The sequence below is a fragment of the Pelodiscus sinensis genome, unplaced genomic scaffold, assembly GCF_049634645.1.
Source record: "Pelodiscus sinensis isolate JC-2024 unplaced genomic scaffold, ASM4963464v1 ctg34, whole genome shotgun sequence".
Lineage (NCBI taxonomy): Eukaryota > Metazoa > Chordata > Testudines > Trionychidae > Pelodiscus > Pelodiscus sinensis.
In genome coordinates this window covers 1,392,136-1,410,199 of record NW_027465849.1, presented here as the reverse complement: position 1 = coordinate 1,410,199, position 18,064 = coordinate 1,392,136, and the positions used below count along the sequence as shown (strand labels likewise).

General features: G+C 51.2%; 1 protein-coding gene across 1 annotated transcript in view; it reads left to right on the top strand.

Moving 5' to 3' along the window:
• LOC142823856 (butyrophilin subfamily 2 member A2-like) overlaps positions 1-13,751 on the top strand; it is a 64,641-nt gene extending 50,890 nt beyond the window's left edge. The window contains exons 18-19 of the mRNA XM_075915509.1: positions 4,130-4,156; positions 11,788-13,751. Of these exons, the coding sequence (XP_075771624.1) occupies positions 4,130-4,156; positions 11,788-12,182 (422 nt within the window). The 3' untranslated portion in view covers positions 12,183-13,751. The remainder of the gene's footprint in view (positions 1-4,129; positions 4,157-11,787) is intronic.
• Positions 13,752-18,064: the final 4,313 nt, after the last annotated feature.

Here is an 18,064-nt window from a genome sequence, read left to right as displayed (position 1 = left end):
CCCAACATTACTATGTTGGTAGCTCATATTTCAGTGCCATCCTTAATGATGGAAGTGAATGCGGTGTATATGGATCAGTGGGGCTTAATTAGGCTCTGGGCAAACTTCCTCGAGCAATTCTGTGGCTGAATTTCAATTTTGACCTACAAGATTCCTGCTACACAGCCCTGGACTGACATATGCAGAGACAGGTCTGCCATAGCCCACCATCATCACTACAAGCAGCCCTCTGCTATCCCACCCTGCTCTCCTAGGACCCTCAGTCCTGGCAGGACCAGTGGGCACATCACACACCTGCAAGCTGTTAAACTGCAGGAAACCCTGTGGCAGTAGGTGGTCCTGGAAGCCAGACCTCACTTCCCAGGTATCAGCTACTTTAACTTGCTCAGTGCTGTCCATAGATCTGAACAGTGTCCTGATCTTGCACACAGCCAAATTCCAGGGCATTGGCAGGAGCCACATAACTGATCTCCCTGTGTGCACTCAACTCTGGTGTCATATTCCTCACCCAGCAGCCACAATCCCCCGCTATCCCAGCTTTGGGCTACCAGGACAATCCCAGTGTTCCTTACCCCTAACCCAATGCCTACTTGTTATCTCAGCCCTGGACTCCCCCATCCTGTCCAGTTCTGTTCCCTCCTGCAGCCCGCACCCATCACTACCCCTCCATCTCAGGACCTCAAATTAATGGATTCCAAACCCTACTGTATTCTGGGTGTGCACCCTGAAATGTGTTCTAACAGGAGCCACAACCCACAAGTTTCCCCATGGGCGCTAGGGCATATCTAGGGTGACCATCTGGCCCCTTTTCCCTTGGACAGTCCCATATTAAAAGCCTGTTACCAGCATCCCAGTTTTTTTAAGGGCACTTATTCCTGTCTTTCCCATGCAGCGGGGGAGGGGAGGGGAGGAGCCGGCAGCACTCAGCAGGGTTCTAGGGATCAGCAACCTATGGCGAGCTGATTTCCTGTGGCCCCTCTCCTCCCCACAGCTCTGGCTTCCAGCTGGGAAGGCTGGGGGGCAGAAGAGGCTTGCTCATGTCCCTGTGGTTGCCCCTGCCCGCCTGGGCATGTAGCTTCTAGGAGCTAAGGGGTTAACCCTCCCCCTACTATCTATAGGCTGCCTGCTTTAGGGCTGGTTCACAGAGCTGAGGCTGAGCCCACGCTGCTCTCCTCAGGTTTGTGTGGGGTGAGGGAAGCCTTTCCCCAGTGTCCCGCTGGGCTGGAGCCAGTGTTGGGCAGCTGTGGGCTCTGCCTGTCCCAGCCCTGGAGCCGCTGCCCTTCCCCCACACACACCTCTCCTAATCACAGTGCTGCTGCCCGAGCTGGGGGCACAGGAATGTGGGGGTTGGAGGGTGGTGAAGGAGGATGCAGGGGCAGGATGGGAGAGGGCAAGGGTTGTACCTAAAGGGGATGGGGCAATGCAGGTGAACAAGTATGGAATGGAGGGAAGATGTGATGGGGGGGGGCTGAAGCTACAGAGACTGAGCTGCCTCTTTTGGAAGCCACATCAGCGAGGGTTGGGTATTTTTGGTGGAGTTTTTTTGCTTCTCACTTGCATGGCCCCTGGCCCCCAAAACAGTCACCATACCCAGCCTGCTCTTGCCCCCACCCCTCTCGTGCCCCGTCACACAGATCCTTGAATAAGTTAAATCTTGGCACATCACTTCTGAAAGCTGCCAACCCCAGAGGGAGTCCTGGCACTAAGGGCTTTGGCCACTGAAGCCCTGAGCACTGGCAGCCTTCCCCATAGGGCTGCACCTCCTCCCTCCCTCCACCCTGAAGGACTGAAGTCCTAAGCCCCAAGGGAAATATGGTCACTCTAGACCTATCCAGACCCATGACTCTAGTTTTGGGCAGACTAATGGGGTGGACTAAGCCCCAATGCCCTGACTGGAGGCTGGAGGCCTTTCCACACCTCACCCTGGTGAGAGTAGCGGAAGAGAGATCTTCCAAGCAGGACAGAGTGTCTGCCTCTGCTGTGGCTAATCAGGGCCCAGCAGGCAGATATAAAAGACTAGGGCAGGCCTGGGTAAAATACAGCCATGGACCAGATGTGACCTGCCAAGCCACTGAATCCAGCCCATGGAGACAGCGGAGAACCCCAGGCAGGCTTTCCTGCTTACCCTGCAGCCCCACTGCTGTGCAGAAAAGTGGCTCACAGGCATCCCCTCTATTTCAAAACTGGAGGGGAGGGGGGATGTTTCAGGAGCCATCCTGCCCCCAGAACAAACCCATTGGCCGGTTTCTGTCTAGACCAACCAATGGGAGCTGCTTGTTTGACTCACAGGCAGCCAAGAAGAACCACATTCCCTCTCCTCAGTACATGGCTGGGCAAGCAAGCATGCTGGCCTGCTGCGAAACATTTTAACCTCTGAATGCCTTAGCTCTGCAGGCAGGCAGGTTTGCCTGCTGGCTGGTAAGTCTCCTGGCCATAGCCTGCTTCTGGTACCCCAGCCCCCTCTGCACCCAACCTCCATCCCAGACCCCGCACCTCCTCTAGGAAGAGTGTGGCCCCAACCACTTTCCAAATTCTTGGAGTGCCCCCCATCAAAAATTATTGCCCACCCTTGGGCTAGAGCCTGCCTCTTCCTCACTGGAGTGCTCTACCCGCACATATCTATGGACTGACTGGGAGAACAGCAGCATCGCAGACCACTCCAAGTGCAAACTGAGCTTTAGGCTTGGGTAAGACCAAGCTCCAGTGACCAAAGACTTGCCACAACCTGATTACAAGATGTTATAGCACCCTGGACAGGGAGCGTTGAGAGCCCAGCCTCAGAACCCTGTGATGACTGGACAGAGCAGGGTCCTGGGGAAGTGGCCCAGGGATCAAGGAAGTAGCCAACAGTGGAGACTTGCAGCAGGCAACTTCTACTTACAGGGTCCCTGGGCTGAGACCCAGAGGGGCAGGTGAGCCTGGCCTCTCCTCCTCCCCCCAGCAGCCACAGCAAGGAGGTAAAGAAGCCAGATTCCAGGCCACATACTTTCCTACAGAAAGCTAGGCAGAGAGATCACAAGACATCCCTCAGCCACAGAGGGGTGCTCATGAGAGGGTGGACCCTTTCACAGGCAGTAAATCTCACACAGCCCAGGGAGTCCTTCTGCAGCTAAGCTCCTTCCCTCCACTAATCCTAGAGCTAATACTTCTGTAGACCAGCATCACATCACATAGGAATTGCACAGCCCAGAAATAGGTGGTTTGAAACCCAGTGACAGGCTGAATCAGGATAGACCCCTCTCTACAGCAGGTGTGGGGAACCATATTTTTAGGTTGGAGGACAATGACCCACAGAAAAATCTGTCATGGACAGCACACAAGGGAGAAGCAAAACCAAACTAACCCTTCCCTGATGTCACCCCTGAGTGAGAAGGAAAAAGACGCATCTCACATTCCTCTTGCACACCAGAACCATGGGGGGCAACTGAGGAGACTGTGTGCTCCAGCCCCATTGGGAGGTGATGGTGCTGGAGTGCCGGCCTGGGCTCTCCAAAGCTGGGAGCAGATCCCAGAGCCTCAGGGTTGGATCCAGTCAAGCAGGGGGCCAAATACAGCCACCAGGGCTTAGGTTTCCCATCCCTGCTCTACGGGACACATGTTTTCTGGGGATGCTCCTTCTCCTCAAACCCTGCCCTGCTGTCATGGAGAGGTGCTGAACTCCGGGGAAGTTGGTGAGCTGTCTCAGGGCTGTGCTGTGACCTTGTCTGTCATTCAATAGCCGTCTTTTCTGACATGTCCTGTCAGTTCTGAGACCTGTAGCTGTTGCTTCTGTATCTGGGAGTGAGCTCCCCAGTTTGGGAGCCAATGCACTGGCTTAAGTAGAGCTGGGGCACTAATATTATCAGTGAGGCTGGGTACCGGGGGCTCAGGGCAGGGGTCCAAGTGGGTATCATGGGCTCTGACTGGGATTAGCTTGAGCAGCAGCCCAAGCCACCAAACTTGCTACCTCTGGCTAATTGTCCACTCTGAGCACACTGGTGTGAGTAAAGCTCACACAGGTCTGCTTGCCCAAATTGGGAAGCTCATTCCCAATTGTAGGACAGATATAGCTTAGCTTGGAACAGTCCCAAGGCTCTGTGATTACAACAACACAGACTGAAACAACGCTTCTCTGCTGTTCTATCCACAGAACTTGAGCAGCTGAGACAAAAACTCGGTAAGTCCAACCACCTCCCCTTGGAGCCCCTGGGCAGAGGCTTCCAGCCACAGAGGGTGCTGAGAAGACCCAGAACCTTCATTACCACAGGGTAGAGCTGAGGGGACAGGTCAGGTCAAAATCTGACTCACCCAAGTCAACCTATTAACAATGTGAGCTCTCTGCGTCACACACAGAGGGTATGTCTACACTTGCTCCCTACTTCGAACTAGGGAGGCAAATGAAGCATACTGAAGTTGCTAATGAAGCACGGGATTTAAATGTCCAGCACTTGATTAGCATATTCGTGGCTGGTCGTCATTTTAAAATGCTAGTCGCCCGATTTAACTTGCTGTGTCTGATTTAAAACCCTTCCCTCGAATTAACTGTTACTCCTCATTGCATGAGTAATGCAATTACTTGTATTTCCAATACAAGGTCCTGCCTTTCGGTCTCTCGTCAGCTCCAAGGTTTTTCTCCAAGACCCTAGCTGTAGTGCCTTGACATAATGTTTTTTCTATATCTCGACGACTGCCTAATCAGAGCCATGTCTTTGATAGAGGCACTCCATGCCACAAATACCACGAGCACAGTTTTTGAGGCGCTGGGTCTCATTCTCAACATCCCGAAGTCATCTATGGAACCTCAGCAATCAAAACAGTTTATCGGGGCCCAACTTGACTCCATCCACAGGCAAGCCTTCTTACTAATAACCAGATTCCAAACAATCCAGGATTTGATTCAGGTACTGCTAACCAGCCCAAAAGTCTCCATACTACACTGCCTACAACTTATGGGGCATATGGTGTCCACGACTTATGTCGTCGAGCAGGCAAGGTTACATTTTTGGTGCCTTCAGCATTGTATGGAAAAGACATGCCCTCCAAACACTCATGATATCCACAGGACAATAGTAATCCCTTTCCATGTCAGAATTTCGCTAGCCTGGTGGACCGTTCACGACAACCTGATGTCCAGCATACCTTTCTGCCATCCTCAGCCAACATTGCAGCTTATGACCAACGCATCACTCCTCGGATGGGGTACCCACCTTAGACATGAACAGGTACAGGGCCTACGGTCCCCCGAGGAATCGTTGAGACACATCAACTTTCTAGAGCTCAGGGCAGTGTACAACGCCTGCCAACATTTCCTCCCGATTATCCAAGGCCAATGATGAAAAGATTCATGAAGGGAATGGACAATCTATTTCCACATCATACGCAACTGGCGCATCCTTAGAAACCTTGAGATGGTCTTGAATACACTAATGTATAAATCCTTCAAGCCTTTAGCAACGTGGGACCTCCACACAGTTTCCATGAAAGTTATCTTCTTGTTCGCAATAACTTCAGCAAGAAGAGTTGGCGAATTAGCTGCCTTATCAGCTTCACCGCCGTATACGGTGTTCACCCCCGAAGCGGTCATACTATGCCCACAACCGCGTTTTCTCCCCAAGGTGAACTTTCAGTTCCATATAAATGAACCAATAATCCTGCCCACCTGTTACCCCAAACCACATCCCTTGCTGGAACAGGCACGCCTAAACACTGGGTATAAAATGAGTGCTGGCCTTCTATATTGAAAGAACTAGACCCTTCCAGAAATCTAATACGCTTTTAGTATCTATGGCGGAACAGTCCAGGGGCTACCCACTATCTGCACAATGCATCTCCTCGATTATCGTCGAGTGTATAAGGAGATGCTATACCCTGTGAAATAAACCACTACCATTAACGACGAGAGCCCATTCAACTCTTGCAGTAGGAGCCTCCACCACTTTCCTCAGTGGAGTACCGCTGAAGGATATTTTCAGAGCCACTACATGGTCATCGAACTTCATGTTCACCAGACATTATGCCATCTCCAATCTCCTCATACCAGACTTTGCAGTGGCATCAGCGGTGCTATCCACAGTTATGGCACATTATCTCTGAACCCTCCTCCTTCACAAGCTACTGCTGTAAATTCATCTACAGTGGAGCACCCATGGGACACGCATCTCGAAGAACCCTCGTTACTGCACACGGAGAGTAACTTCTTCTGCGGGACAAAGCAGAACAGACTTTTCACATTAGATAGTCCTGAGGCACACAGGACTTCCTTCTCTTTACACAGAAAACAAAGAAGCAAAAAAGCTACTACTACCAGCTTTTACCAGCACGCAGCAGCAATCCACAGCAAGGAGAAAAAAAAAAGGAAACAGAAACCAGTGACCCTTAGTCTTAGCTGCTTCTACAACTCTATATAGCTTCTGGGAGACATGCCAGACTCTCCCAAGGAGAAAAGATGCAGCAAATACTAAGAAATTACGCCAGTCTCTGATGCCCACAGCAAATGTATATGCTTTTTCGGGGACACACAAATACCTGAGAAATATGTCCATTGTCGTAGCCTCACAATGAGATTTCTCAAAGAAAGGGTGCTCACTGTGTGCACACAGTGTATGGATAGAGCTCTGGACCCCCATAATTATCAAGGGGGCAATAAGGCGTGAGTGCAACTTCTCCTCAGGGAAAATGCCCAAACCCTTCTCCTCAGAGAACACTCTCAGAACCTAGACCCTCACCAGTCCACTCTCTCTCCTCAAGAATTAGCAAAGGAGACGAACCAGGCATGGCAAAGTCTTGAGCCTCCTTAATAATGGACTCAAAGATGTGCTCAAAACAGCCCTTGAAATCAGCTACCATGAAAGGGCATCTACCAAGGGCCCTGTGGCACCTGGATCACCACAGGCACATTTAAGATCCCCAGCACATTGCGAACCCACAGCACAACATTCGCCTGTGGCACAGAGAACCGATAGGTCAACTTCCAGTTTCCCTCTAGTACCCACACTAATTCCAGCTCCCCTGGGGTCACGGCTACACCCATGCCACCACCACAGGTGCTGACCAGTGTGGCAACAGGTCACATGTCTACCATCCCATTGCCATTCCTGAGGTCACAAAACAGAAGGGCCACCAGCACATGATAGGGGGTCTAGGACCCTGCCTCCTCCTGAGTCTTCACCACAACATCATTCACAAGGGGCTCACCATGGTCACCATCCTTATCACAATTCAGTGCCTACCACAGGGATACAGGGAGCATGTTCTCCTTGCAACAGTCCTCCCCAGATAGGGCATATGCACATTATGGGGCTTACAGACTGCCACATTACCAACATCCTCCATGGCACGCTGACTGGCATTACTATGACACTCATCACAGCCAATGGTTCCCCATCATTACTGGGCACCACAACACACCTCCACTGCATGCCTACACCTGCACAAAGGTCACTGCCCTCCATGCTCTCAGATGCATCACATTCCCCATCTGAGGGCTCAGATCTAGAGGAAGGACAGACCCAACCATCCACCGATCTGATGTAGCACCGAATGATAATTCATCCTCTGTTCCCAATGAGGCCATTATTTCAAATGACCCAACACCCACTGATGATATTAAGCAATTCCAGGATCTATCGAAAAGGGTGGCTACAAGTCAGGAGGTAGTTCTGAGGTCCAGGAGAAACAACACAAACTCCTAAAGAATCTACAGCCCTCTGCCAAGTCCAAAATCACACTGCTTTTAGATGAAGCAATCCTTGAGGCAGCCGATGAAGTCTGGCAAACACCTGCCATGGCCTCTCCAACTAATAAAAGAGCCGATAGGAAGTAATTTGTGCCATCTAAAGGCATGGACTTTCTCTACCTGCATCCTCAACCAAACTCCTTTGTGGTCGATGTTGCCAATCAAAGGTCCAAGAACCTACAGCTTAAAACACATGCACAGGACAAGAACCAAAAAAGCCTGGATGTGTTTGGGAAAAAAAGTGTACTCTTCATCAACGCATAGCTAACTATGCAGCACTGCTTGAAAATCATAATTTTGACAATTACATGAAATTAGCAGAGCTCATGTACAATCTGGCAGAGGACCTATGCTCAAGGCAATCATTAAGGAGGGTAACACTATATCCTGTACAGTGCTACAAATGGCCCTGGATGCCTCAGATACTGCGGCTAGGTCCACTGCGACATCCATGGTGATGGCATGTTCATCTTGGCTGCAAGCAGTGGGAGTCTCTAAGGACCTCCAGGCCAAAGTACAAGAACTGCCATTCGATAAAGCAAAACTGTTTGCTGCAGGTACTGATGAAGCACTACATTCCAGCAAGGATTCATGCACTACATCAAGAAAGTGCTTCACACCCAACAAAGATGCTGGGACACAACCTTCACTAGACAACACCAATACCAACCATTTGAACAAAACCACTTCAGACCCCAAAACCAACAATAGAGAGCCCCAAACAACCGCTCTTCAGTGATGCAGGCCTCCAAGCAGCAAGTTTGAAAATTTGGTCAAGGGTCTGCCTGACCTCCCCCCATTAAAGTACCAAGTACCAAGATATTTCACCACCGCTTGCACCACTTTTACAATCAGTGGGCAGCAATCACTACATAGTGGTGGGTCCTAGAAATCATCAGCCATAGTTATTCTATCCCCTTCACGGCAATTCCTCCAACCTCCCCATCCTCTCCCTCCATCTTCAGGGACCCCTCTAACAAGACTCTGCTCTACCAGGAGGTTTTACACCTCAAATAGGAACCATAGAGCAGGTCCTCGAAAAATACAAAGGGAGGAGGTTTTATTTGAAATATTTTCTCTCCAAAAAGAGAACAGGAGGTTGGAGACCTATCATGGACCTGCACCAATTAAACAAATATCTTTGCAGGCAATGCTTCGAAACGGTTACACTCTCCACAATTCCAAAAAGATGCCACCAGGCAGAACTCCAAATACCCCCAGTACTGTTCCTGAGTGGACATAGGGACCTGCTCCTTGGGCGATGCCATGCTTCTCACTTGGGGGGGGCACCTATTATAGGCCTTCCTACCCATTCCTGTCATTCCCAGAGTCCTCTAGAAGATACAGACAGATGGGGTTTGAGTGATCATGATAGCCCCAGCCTGGCCCCAACAGATATGGTTCACATGTCTTTATCACCTGTCTCTATGACCTCTCTACCCGCTTCTGAACCACCCAAACCTGTTATCCCAGAACCAGGGGTCAATACTTCACCCCCAACCACAAATGCTGCACCTAACGGCATGGTACCTATCTGGTTCTTGGGAGCGGAGTAACAGTGCTCCCAACAAGTGGAAAATGTCCTGCTGCATAGCAGAACCATCTGCAGAACCTTCACCCACCTCAAAGGCCCATCCCTCCCCCGTGGGACTTAGAATTGATCTTACGCTCACTCACAAGACCACCTTTCGAACCAATGGCAACCTCACCACTTTTCTTACCATGAAAACGTTTTCTTCTGGCGATCACTTCCTCAAGACTGGTCAGTGAACTCGCAGCTCTCATGTCCTTGTCTCCATACACAACCTTTCACAAGCACAAGGTCATCCTGCAGCTAGTGGAGTCATTAGGCACCTGCCAGCCATACAATTGCAGGAAATTCCAAAGCAGCAAAGGCACCCCTGAAAGCAAGATCAGCCCTGTCAGGTATCAGCTGCTCTGTCTGGCTCAGTAACGTCCAGGGCTCTGAATGATGTCCTCCACACAGCGGCTACGTCTACACTGGCACCCTTTCCCGGAAATGCTTAAAACAGAACAGTTTTCCCTTATAAGTATTTCCGGAAAAAGAGTGTCTACATTGGCAGGATGCTTTTCCGAAAATGATGATTGGGGCTTTTTTTCCGGAAAAGCGCGTCTACATTGGCCACGGATGCTTTTCCAGAAAAAAGTCCCGATCGTCATTTTCGCGATCGGGGCTTTTTTCCAGAAAAAACTACTGGGCTGTCTACACTGGCCCTTTTCCGGAACAGTTTTCCGGAAAAAGGACTTTTGCCCGAGTGGGAGCAGAATAGTTTTTTCCGGAAAAAAACTGACAATTTTACAGTAGATCGTCAGTGCTTTTCCGTAAATTCAAGGGGCCAGTGTAGACAGCTCGCAGCTTATTCCGGAAAAGCGGCTGTTTTTCCGGAATAAGTGGCCCAGTGTAGACACAGCCAGCATGTCCTGCAGACACCAGACATGCCAGGGCACTGGGAGAGGCCTCAGAACTTGGCTGGGCAGCGGGTTCTCTGTGGGACAAACACTCCACAGCCTGCAGCCTCCTGCTGTCCCAGCCCTGGGCTTCCTCCCCACCCCAGATCTCTTGGCATCCCTCAGTCCCCACCTACAGCTTCCCTGCCCTCTGAGCCCTCAGCTCCTCACTCCAGTCCTGTTTTCTTCTCCAAGCCTAGGTCTTGACCTTGATTGCACAGAACCTCCCAATGCACTGTGCTCTGAGTGGGATCTGTGTGGTATCCTCTGATGGGACTCACTGTCCATATGGTTCCCATAAGAACAGGGATAGGACAGGAGCCCACATCTGGGAACATGTCTGTTGTACATTACCAGGGCTGGGCCTCATACCTGCTGTGAGCTCTGAGCCCCTTGGATCATGGGCTGTGTCTGCACTGCACCTGGGAGTGAGTGTCTCCATTTGAGGAGCCACGAGGAGTAACAGTTAATCCAAACTAAGGACTTAGTTCATTTTAACTTTAAACTGCCGCTTGTAGCCGGGGGCAGTTTATTCGAACTAAGGGGGATTTAAAAATGGCGACCGGACAGGAACATGCAAATAAAGCCTGGGATATTTAAATCCCGGGCTTCATTTGCAACTCCGGTTGCCTGATTTGCCTACCTAGCTCAGATTAATGAGCAAGTGTAGACATACCCAGAGCTACATGGGAGAGTGGGGCTGGGAGGGGCTGAGCATTCGCTGTGTTGGGGTCAGTGATATCGGTATTATGTAGCTGGGCTGTCCGAGGTGGTGGGTCCCCCAGTGACAGGTGGGGCAGGCGGGTGTTGGTTGCAGAGCAGGGGCTAGATGTCATGTCTGGTTTCCCAATACACTGCTCTGAGCTATAAGTCTTACCCCAGGCAGCTCCCTCCCAAGCCCCCTCAGTTAGTCTTGATGTCCCCCATCTCCCATTAACCCTTCAGTAGTGATCCAACCCCACCCCGTCATCTATCCTATAGCCCCATTCAGGCCTCTCCCCACAGCTGGCAGAGTCTCACTCCATCTCCCCCATCTCCCCACCAGCTCATGGGCCAGGCCCAGCTTTGAAAGCTCCTGCAGCCAAATCCAGGCTTAGCCGGGCCAGTCACTCTGGACACTTCAATGGTTAATACCAGAGTCTGGCCCTTAGCTCCTTCTCTGACCCCTTCCTGCCCACTCAGCGCAGCTCAGTCTCTGCTCAGTGCCCCAGCTTTGCCCCTCTGCCCCTCACCCTTCACTCACAGCTCTAGGTATCCCCCACCAAACCCTGAGCAATTTATTCAGACCCATTTGGGCACTGTAACAGCCTGAGCAGCCCCCTTCCCCCTTCCATAGCCCCATCATGAGCTGACACTTATGCCTGAGTAGGATTGGGATTTGGACATGCCAAGGACACAGGGCAGGGAAACCCATTTCCCCTCCCCACAACACACAGCTGCGAAGAGATGCGTGGAGCGGCTCAGGGAGCATTTGTGGCAGGGAGTGGCTGGATGAGCCGAGCTCTCCCTTCTCCCATATCTCTTGGCTGGAATCTCTCTCTGGAGGATCCTGGGGTCCCTGCATGACCTGTGGCTAATGGGGTTACTTTGGTGTCTCTCCCCAGCTTCTGTCACTCTGGATCTTGAAAACAATCACTCTGGACTCACCGCGTCTGACAATGGCAGGACATCCTGGCACAATCGCTCATCCATGAGGCCAGCTCCCCACCTGCCACAGGAGAAACAGCCCCAGGGCCTGCATTTCTCTCTGCCCCCAGAAACAAGCAAGCAGGAAAAAACAGATCAGGGCACGTTGCAGAGAAAAGACTCCAAAGCTGCTGCCACTAACCTAAGCAGAGAAGGGGATTCAAACAGAGCAGGAGCAGCCACACCTGGAAACACACCCCAGCCAGCAGGAGGAAAAGAACCTCCCACCCCCCCACGTCCGAAGCCCATTATCCCTCCCAAACCCAAGGCAGTCATACAGAGAAATGCACGATTTCCAAACTCAACTCCATAGGGGCCCTCTGAGCCAATTCTCTAGCATCGATGAGGGAGGAACCAGCCCCATACCGCAGCGCCTGGGAAGGAATCTCCCTGAAAGGGGACGCAGAGACATGGGGATGTTCTGAACTTTCCTCCTCCCTGGGGGTCAAAAGAACCCCCCCCCCCCACCTTCCCGCACTGACTTGCAATACTTAGAACTGAACCCCACAGACATTGCACTGTGCTGACTGGAGAGAACTGCACTAACATGCCTGTAAAACAGAAAATTCCATACACACCAATTGGGGAAGAGGAGCGGGAGGGTCTTTTAGTGGCTCTGACTCACTTCCATTGCACACACATGCGATGCTCGTGTCAGCCTCAGATACTGAGCTGCTTCCTAGAATCATAGAACCATAGAGCTGGAAGAGACCTCAGAAGGTCATCAAGTCCAGCCCCCTGCTCTAGGCAGGACCAATCCCAACTAAATCAACCCGGCCAGGGCTTTGTCAAGCCAAGACTTAAACACCTCTAGGGATGGAGACTCCGCTACTTCCCTAGGTAACCCATTCCAGTGCTTCACCACCCTCCTAGGGAAATAGTTTTTCTAATATCCAACCTGGACCTCTCCCACCGCAACGTGAGGCCATTGCTCCTTGTTCTGCCATCTGTCACTACTGAGAACAGCCTCTCTCCCTCCTCTTTGGAACCTCCCTTCAGGAAGTTGAAGGCTGCTATCAAATTCCCCCTCGCTCTTCGCTTCTGCAGAATAAACAGACCCAACTCCCTCAGCCTCTCCTCATAGGTCATATGCTTCAGCCCCCTAATCATTTTGGTTGCTCTTCGCTGGACCCTCCCAATATGTCCACATCCTTTTTTTAGTGGGGAGCCCAGAACTGGACACAATACTCCAGATGTGGCCTCCCCAGAGCTGAATAAAAGGGAATAATGACATCTCTGGATCTGCTGGCAATGCTCCTCCTAATGCAGCCTAATATGCCATTAGCCTTCTTGGCTACAAGGGTGCACTGTTGACTCATATCCAGCTTCTCATTCACTGTAACTCCCAGATCCTTTTCTGCAGAACTACTACTTAACTGGTTGGTCCCCAGCTTGTAACTATGCTTGGGATTCTTCCGTCCCAAGTGCAGGACTTTACACTTGTCCTTGTTGAACCTCATCAGATTTCTTTTGGCCCAATCCTCTAGTCTGTCTAGGTCACTTTGGACCCTATCCCTGTCCTCCAATGTATCTACCTCTTCCCCTAGCTTAGTGTCATCTGCAAACTTGCTGAGGGTGCAATCCATCCCCTCATCCAGGTAATTAATAAAGATATTGAAAAAAACCCATGGGCTCTGGCAGGGCTGGCTGGGCTCACAGGGAGCAGGGATGATTCTGTAGAAGCTTCTCATGGAACAAGGACTCAGGGAAGTTCAGACGCTGTTGGAAATTGCAGCAGGGGGTTGGGGTCCAGGAGGGGAACAGGCTGCCAGCTGTAGCGTTGCCAAGTCTCATGGTGTTCACTGTTCCCCTAAAGCCTCAGCTCCTGGAGTCCTGGGATTGGGGGAGAATCTCAGCTTTGGCTTTAAAACAAATAAAACGTGACCCTCTACCTGCGGCTGGTGCGACGCTTTAACATGTGACCCCAATGCACTGTGTGCCGTGTCTGGAGTTTCTGCTGGGGATGATGCATTTCACCCTAGGGCCTGGTTCTTGGTTAATTGCAGGCTGTGATGGAACCTAGCAATTGACAGAAGCTCTGGGAAGCACTGCCCACAAATCCTGGGTCCATGCTAGGTGAAAGCTGTATGTGTGATGATCTGGCTGGGCCAGGCAGCACTCTTGGGCTGTGTCTAGACTACATGCCTCTGTCGTCAGAGGCATGTAGATTAGACACATAGGCAAAGGCAAATGAAGGCTTCATTTAAATTTACATGGCTGCCGCACTGAGCTGTTTGTCCGCTCAGCACGCTAGTCTGGACGCTCCCCTGCCGACATCAAAGCCCTTTGTCGGCAGCCCTGTTATTCCTCGTGGGATGAGGTTTACCGGGGCTGCCGACAAAGGGCTTTGATGTCGGCAGGGGAGCGTCCAGACTTGCGCGCTGAGCGGACAAACAGCTGATCAGCTGTTTGTCGGCTTAGCACGGCAACCATGTAAATGTAAATGAAGCCGCGATCATTTAAATCGCGGCTTCATTTGCCTTTGCCAAAACAACAAATCTACATGGCTCCGTCGACGGAGCCATGTAGTTTAGACGTACCCTTGGTGTCAGATCCTAGTGAAGACAAGGCAGTCTTGTTGAGATGAACCCCAGAGAGGTGTTAGGGTGGGAGACACTTTTCTCCTGGAGCTGACACCACCCAACATGCCATTTCTACCTGGCAGCAGCCAGCAATTTATCTCTGAACTTTGTCTGTTGCTTTCAAAACTTTTTGGGTATCACGTCATGAACACAAGTGTTTAATTTGAGCAGTGGTTTCCCGATTCCCCCACCTCCTGGCACTTGAAGGAGTGGAGACCCTGCAGACTCAGCTGCTCTGACAACCACCCTGGACCCTGTTGAGTCACCCAGGGTCAGCCCAGACTTAGGGCCACACCAGGGAACACAGACCTTGTGCTGCTATGACAGATGCCCCAAAGAGAGGGGAGGGGCCAGGCAGAGACTGTGCAGGGGCAGCCCATGGATGTAGGCAACTCGGCAGTTGCCTAGGGCGCCGCATTTAATGTCACCCCGTTGAGAGCTATGGAGGCGGGGGTACTGATTGTGCATTCCACCTAGGGTGCCAGTTGCCAGCAGCTCTCCTCGAGCAGCTCCTGTGTGGGGCACAAACAGTCACAGCCCCAGAAAAAAGGGCCTGGAGTAGGACAGGCTGCCTAGGTCTGGGGGAGCCCCTACGGTGTGTGAAATCCTCTTCTCTGACTATTCCTGGCACCTCCTGCTGAGATCAAATAAGCCTTCATGTAAGAAGCTATTTGAGTCTCTCCTGTCAGGGGTGGTCACAGCTCCCATTGGGCACTACCTTGTCCAGTCAGACCTGCTGGGAGTCAGCATGGCCACCAGATTTGCACAAAATTTGATGGTACCCAGAACACCCGGAGTCCTCCCCACTCTCCCACTCAAATACCTTCCCCTGCCTGCCTGCCTAAAGCAATGGAAGGGAGTTTGGCTGAAGGAGAAGATGAATGGTCAGGGAGGGAATGTGGGTGTGCAAGGGGGTGTGGAGGGAGGGGATCCAGAAGGGAGTTTGGATGTGGAAAGGGGCAGGCGAAGGGTGTGCAGAACATGGAGTCCTCCCCCGAGGCCGCAGGGTCACCAAGCCATTTATAGTCAGCTGAAGGTGTCGGGCAGAATGAGGGATGCATGGGGGAGGGGGAAGGGTGCGAAGGTGACAAGCAGTGCTGGGGGAGAGAACCAGAAATGAACTTTGCTACAGCTGGTTCCTGGGCCAGGAATATTCCTAGTGCCGAGGCACCATGGGGCCCTACGTTGCATTTCCCATGATGGCCACCAGTTCCAGTCTATAGCCCAGGGCTGGTCTCAGAGCAGGGAAGGCCCAAGGGGTCACTCAGAGCGGGGACACAGAGGAGCAGCCAGCCTGTAACTGTGACATGAGGTTTTTGCAATAGCGCAGGGAGGGCTTACAGCAAAGGGGGATTTTCCTAGGAGACTTTTCTTAGCAATAATCCTCATGCAAGATGTTCTCATTGGACCCTTCATATTTCCCCAAGGCTGGATGGGAATACAACTTTCCCACACTTCAGTCACTGGTTTCCTGCTGTTACGATAGAAGGGGTGGCAGCATTTGTGTCCTCCATAGGCTCACACTCGGGAATTCTGCTGCAAGATCAATCTCTGCTGCCCTCCGCAAACACTGATTTCAGAAAAATTAGATTCTCCACTGCGACATTTCTCCACCCAGAAAATGCTGATCAGTTCTAGCCCCAGCCAGTGACTCAGGGGGTCTGAGCATCTTTTCACAAATGAGGGCTGAGAATGTCCATGGGCCCATCCCCAATGGTGCTGACCTTCTCCCCTCCCACTCTTCACCCGCTGGAACACTTGGGAAAGCTGTTCCTGCACCCAACTGCTGCTGGGCTCAGCCCCATTTCTGATCAGCTGGAATTGGAGCCCTGCCACCTCTTTCACTAGCCCTGGGCAGGGGCCAAGAGGGGCAGAGGAGCAATAGTGAGAGGCTCCCAGCTGCTGCCTGTGTGCAGGGAGCTGGCAGAGGAGGAAATACTCTCGTTTGTCTGTCCATACAGCATTTGTTTGTCCCACCTGGCGCATTCTTCTCTGTTCACTCCCAGCCTTTTAGGCATTCACACTGAGATGCTCTGAGCCCCCAAGGATTGCAGCCAAAAGCCCACCCACTCCCAGTACAACACAGTGATACCAAAATGAGCTACGCTTTTTTAGGGGGGGGGAGAAAGGAGTCACAGGACCATCCACAGAGTTCCAGGGAATCCTCCAGGCCCCATTTATGTCCCCCCCCCATCTTCCTCCAGTCCCGTTGAGGCCAGATCCACCCTCCAAGGAGACCCGCCCCTCTAGGCCCATCTGTGCAGTATGACCCATGGCCAACGTCATCTGTGTGTGGCCCACGCACTACCCACGTGGGACCAGGGGTAGAGCAGTTTTAGAGAAATGGGAGAGTCTTTGGGGGTGTCTTTTTTTAGAGAAAATATTTGTGATGCTTTGTCAGGCAGTTCCAGTCGAGAACAATGGTTGGTGTTGCTTCAAATTTTGAAAACAATAATAGCTGGAAATTTCAGTGGTGTGTCCTTTCTCCCCTTGTTCCTATGTTAGGGGCTTAAGTTTGGAGGAAGAGTGATGCCAAGCAGGCTGGGTTCCCTTTGTGTAACAGGCCCTTCTGGATCCCCAGCCCTGCTGGTCACCATCGGGTGGCTCCATGTCTCTGGTGGGCATTGTGGGGAAAGGGAGATGAAGCATCTGAGCTATCCAGTGAGGCTCTGCAGGACTTCACCTGTTTCTGAGACTCAGGCAGCAGGAGTGCTGGGAATCTGTTTTCATTGATCTGTGGTCTGGCCAGCTCAAAGTCCAGAGAGTGAGTGTCCTGCTGAGCCCACATACACCTTCTGTGATCAGTGTCTTGTGCTACATAAAGAGCTATGCTTGTGCATTCTTGAAATTCATCCCTCCTTTAATGTGGTGGGAGATATGCACAGATTTTTTTTTTTTTTGCCTCCTCTTCCTATATGAAACATATGAACTGGATTTTGTAATAAAGAGTGAACATGTGTGTTAATTACAAAATATAAATGTCAAGCAATCACAAGGGATAGCAAACAGAACAAAACAGAATACCGAGCAAAAAGACAAAACACTTAATACCATTTAATATAAAAGTAGTAATAGAGCATGTCTACACTGCAAACTTCTGTCAGAAAAGCTTATTTCAAAATAGAGCATCTATCCACAAAAAGTGAAATGAAATAGTGATGTGTTATTTTGAAAGATATTGTACACACTGATTGGACTGAATCTCACATTTTAGGCCACCTGGAACCAATTCAGGCAGGGCATTAGATCAGCAGTTACTTCCAGGTGCTGCTGCCTAAGGCTAGCTGAGAAAGCCATTTGTCAGGGTCTTCTACTTGCTTTCCTACCTCTCTGAGGGAAAGCAAAGCATTTGTACTGTGTACTTTGGTTGCCCTGCCCTTGAACATCACAGCACGCTCCTTGCCATGCAGCCAGAGCTGCCTCTGGGCATGTGATGGTCCAACACTACCATGCTGAAGTTTTTGCAGCAGTTTATGCAGGCTGCCTTCATGTTCCTGCATAAGCTCAACTCTGAGCTCATCCTTAAGAACCTCCACCAGTGTGTGGGACCAAAGCCCTTGCAATCGTCTCCCATGGTAGAGAGATGGTTTTGGAAGCTAGACACCAGTTCCGA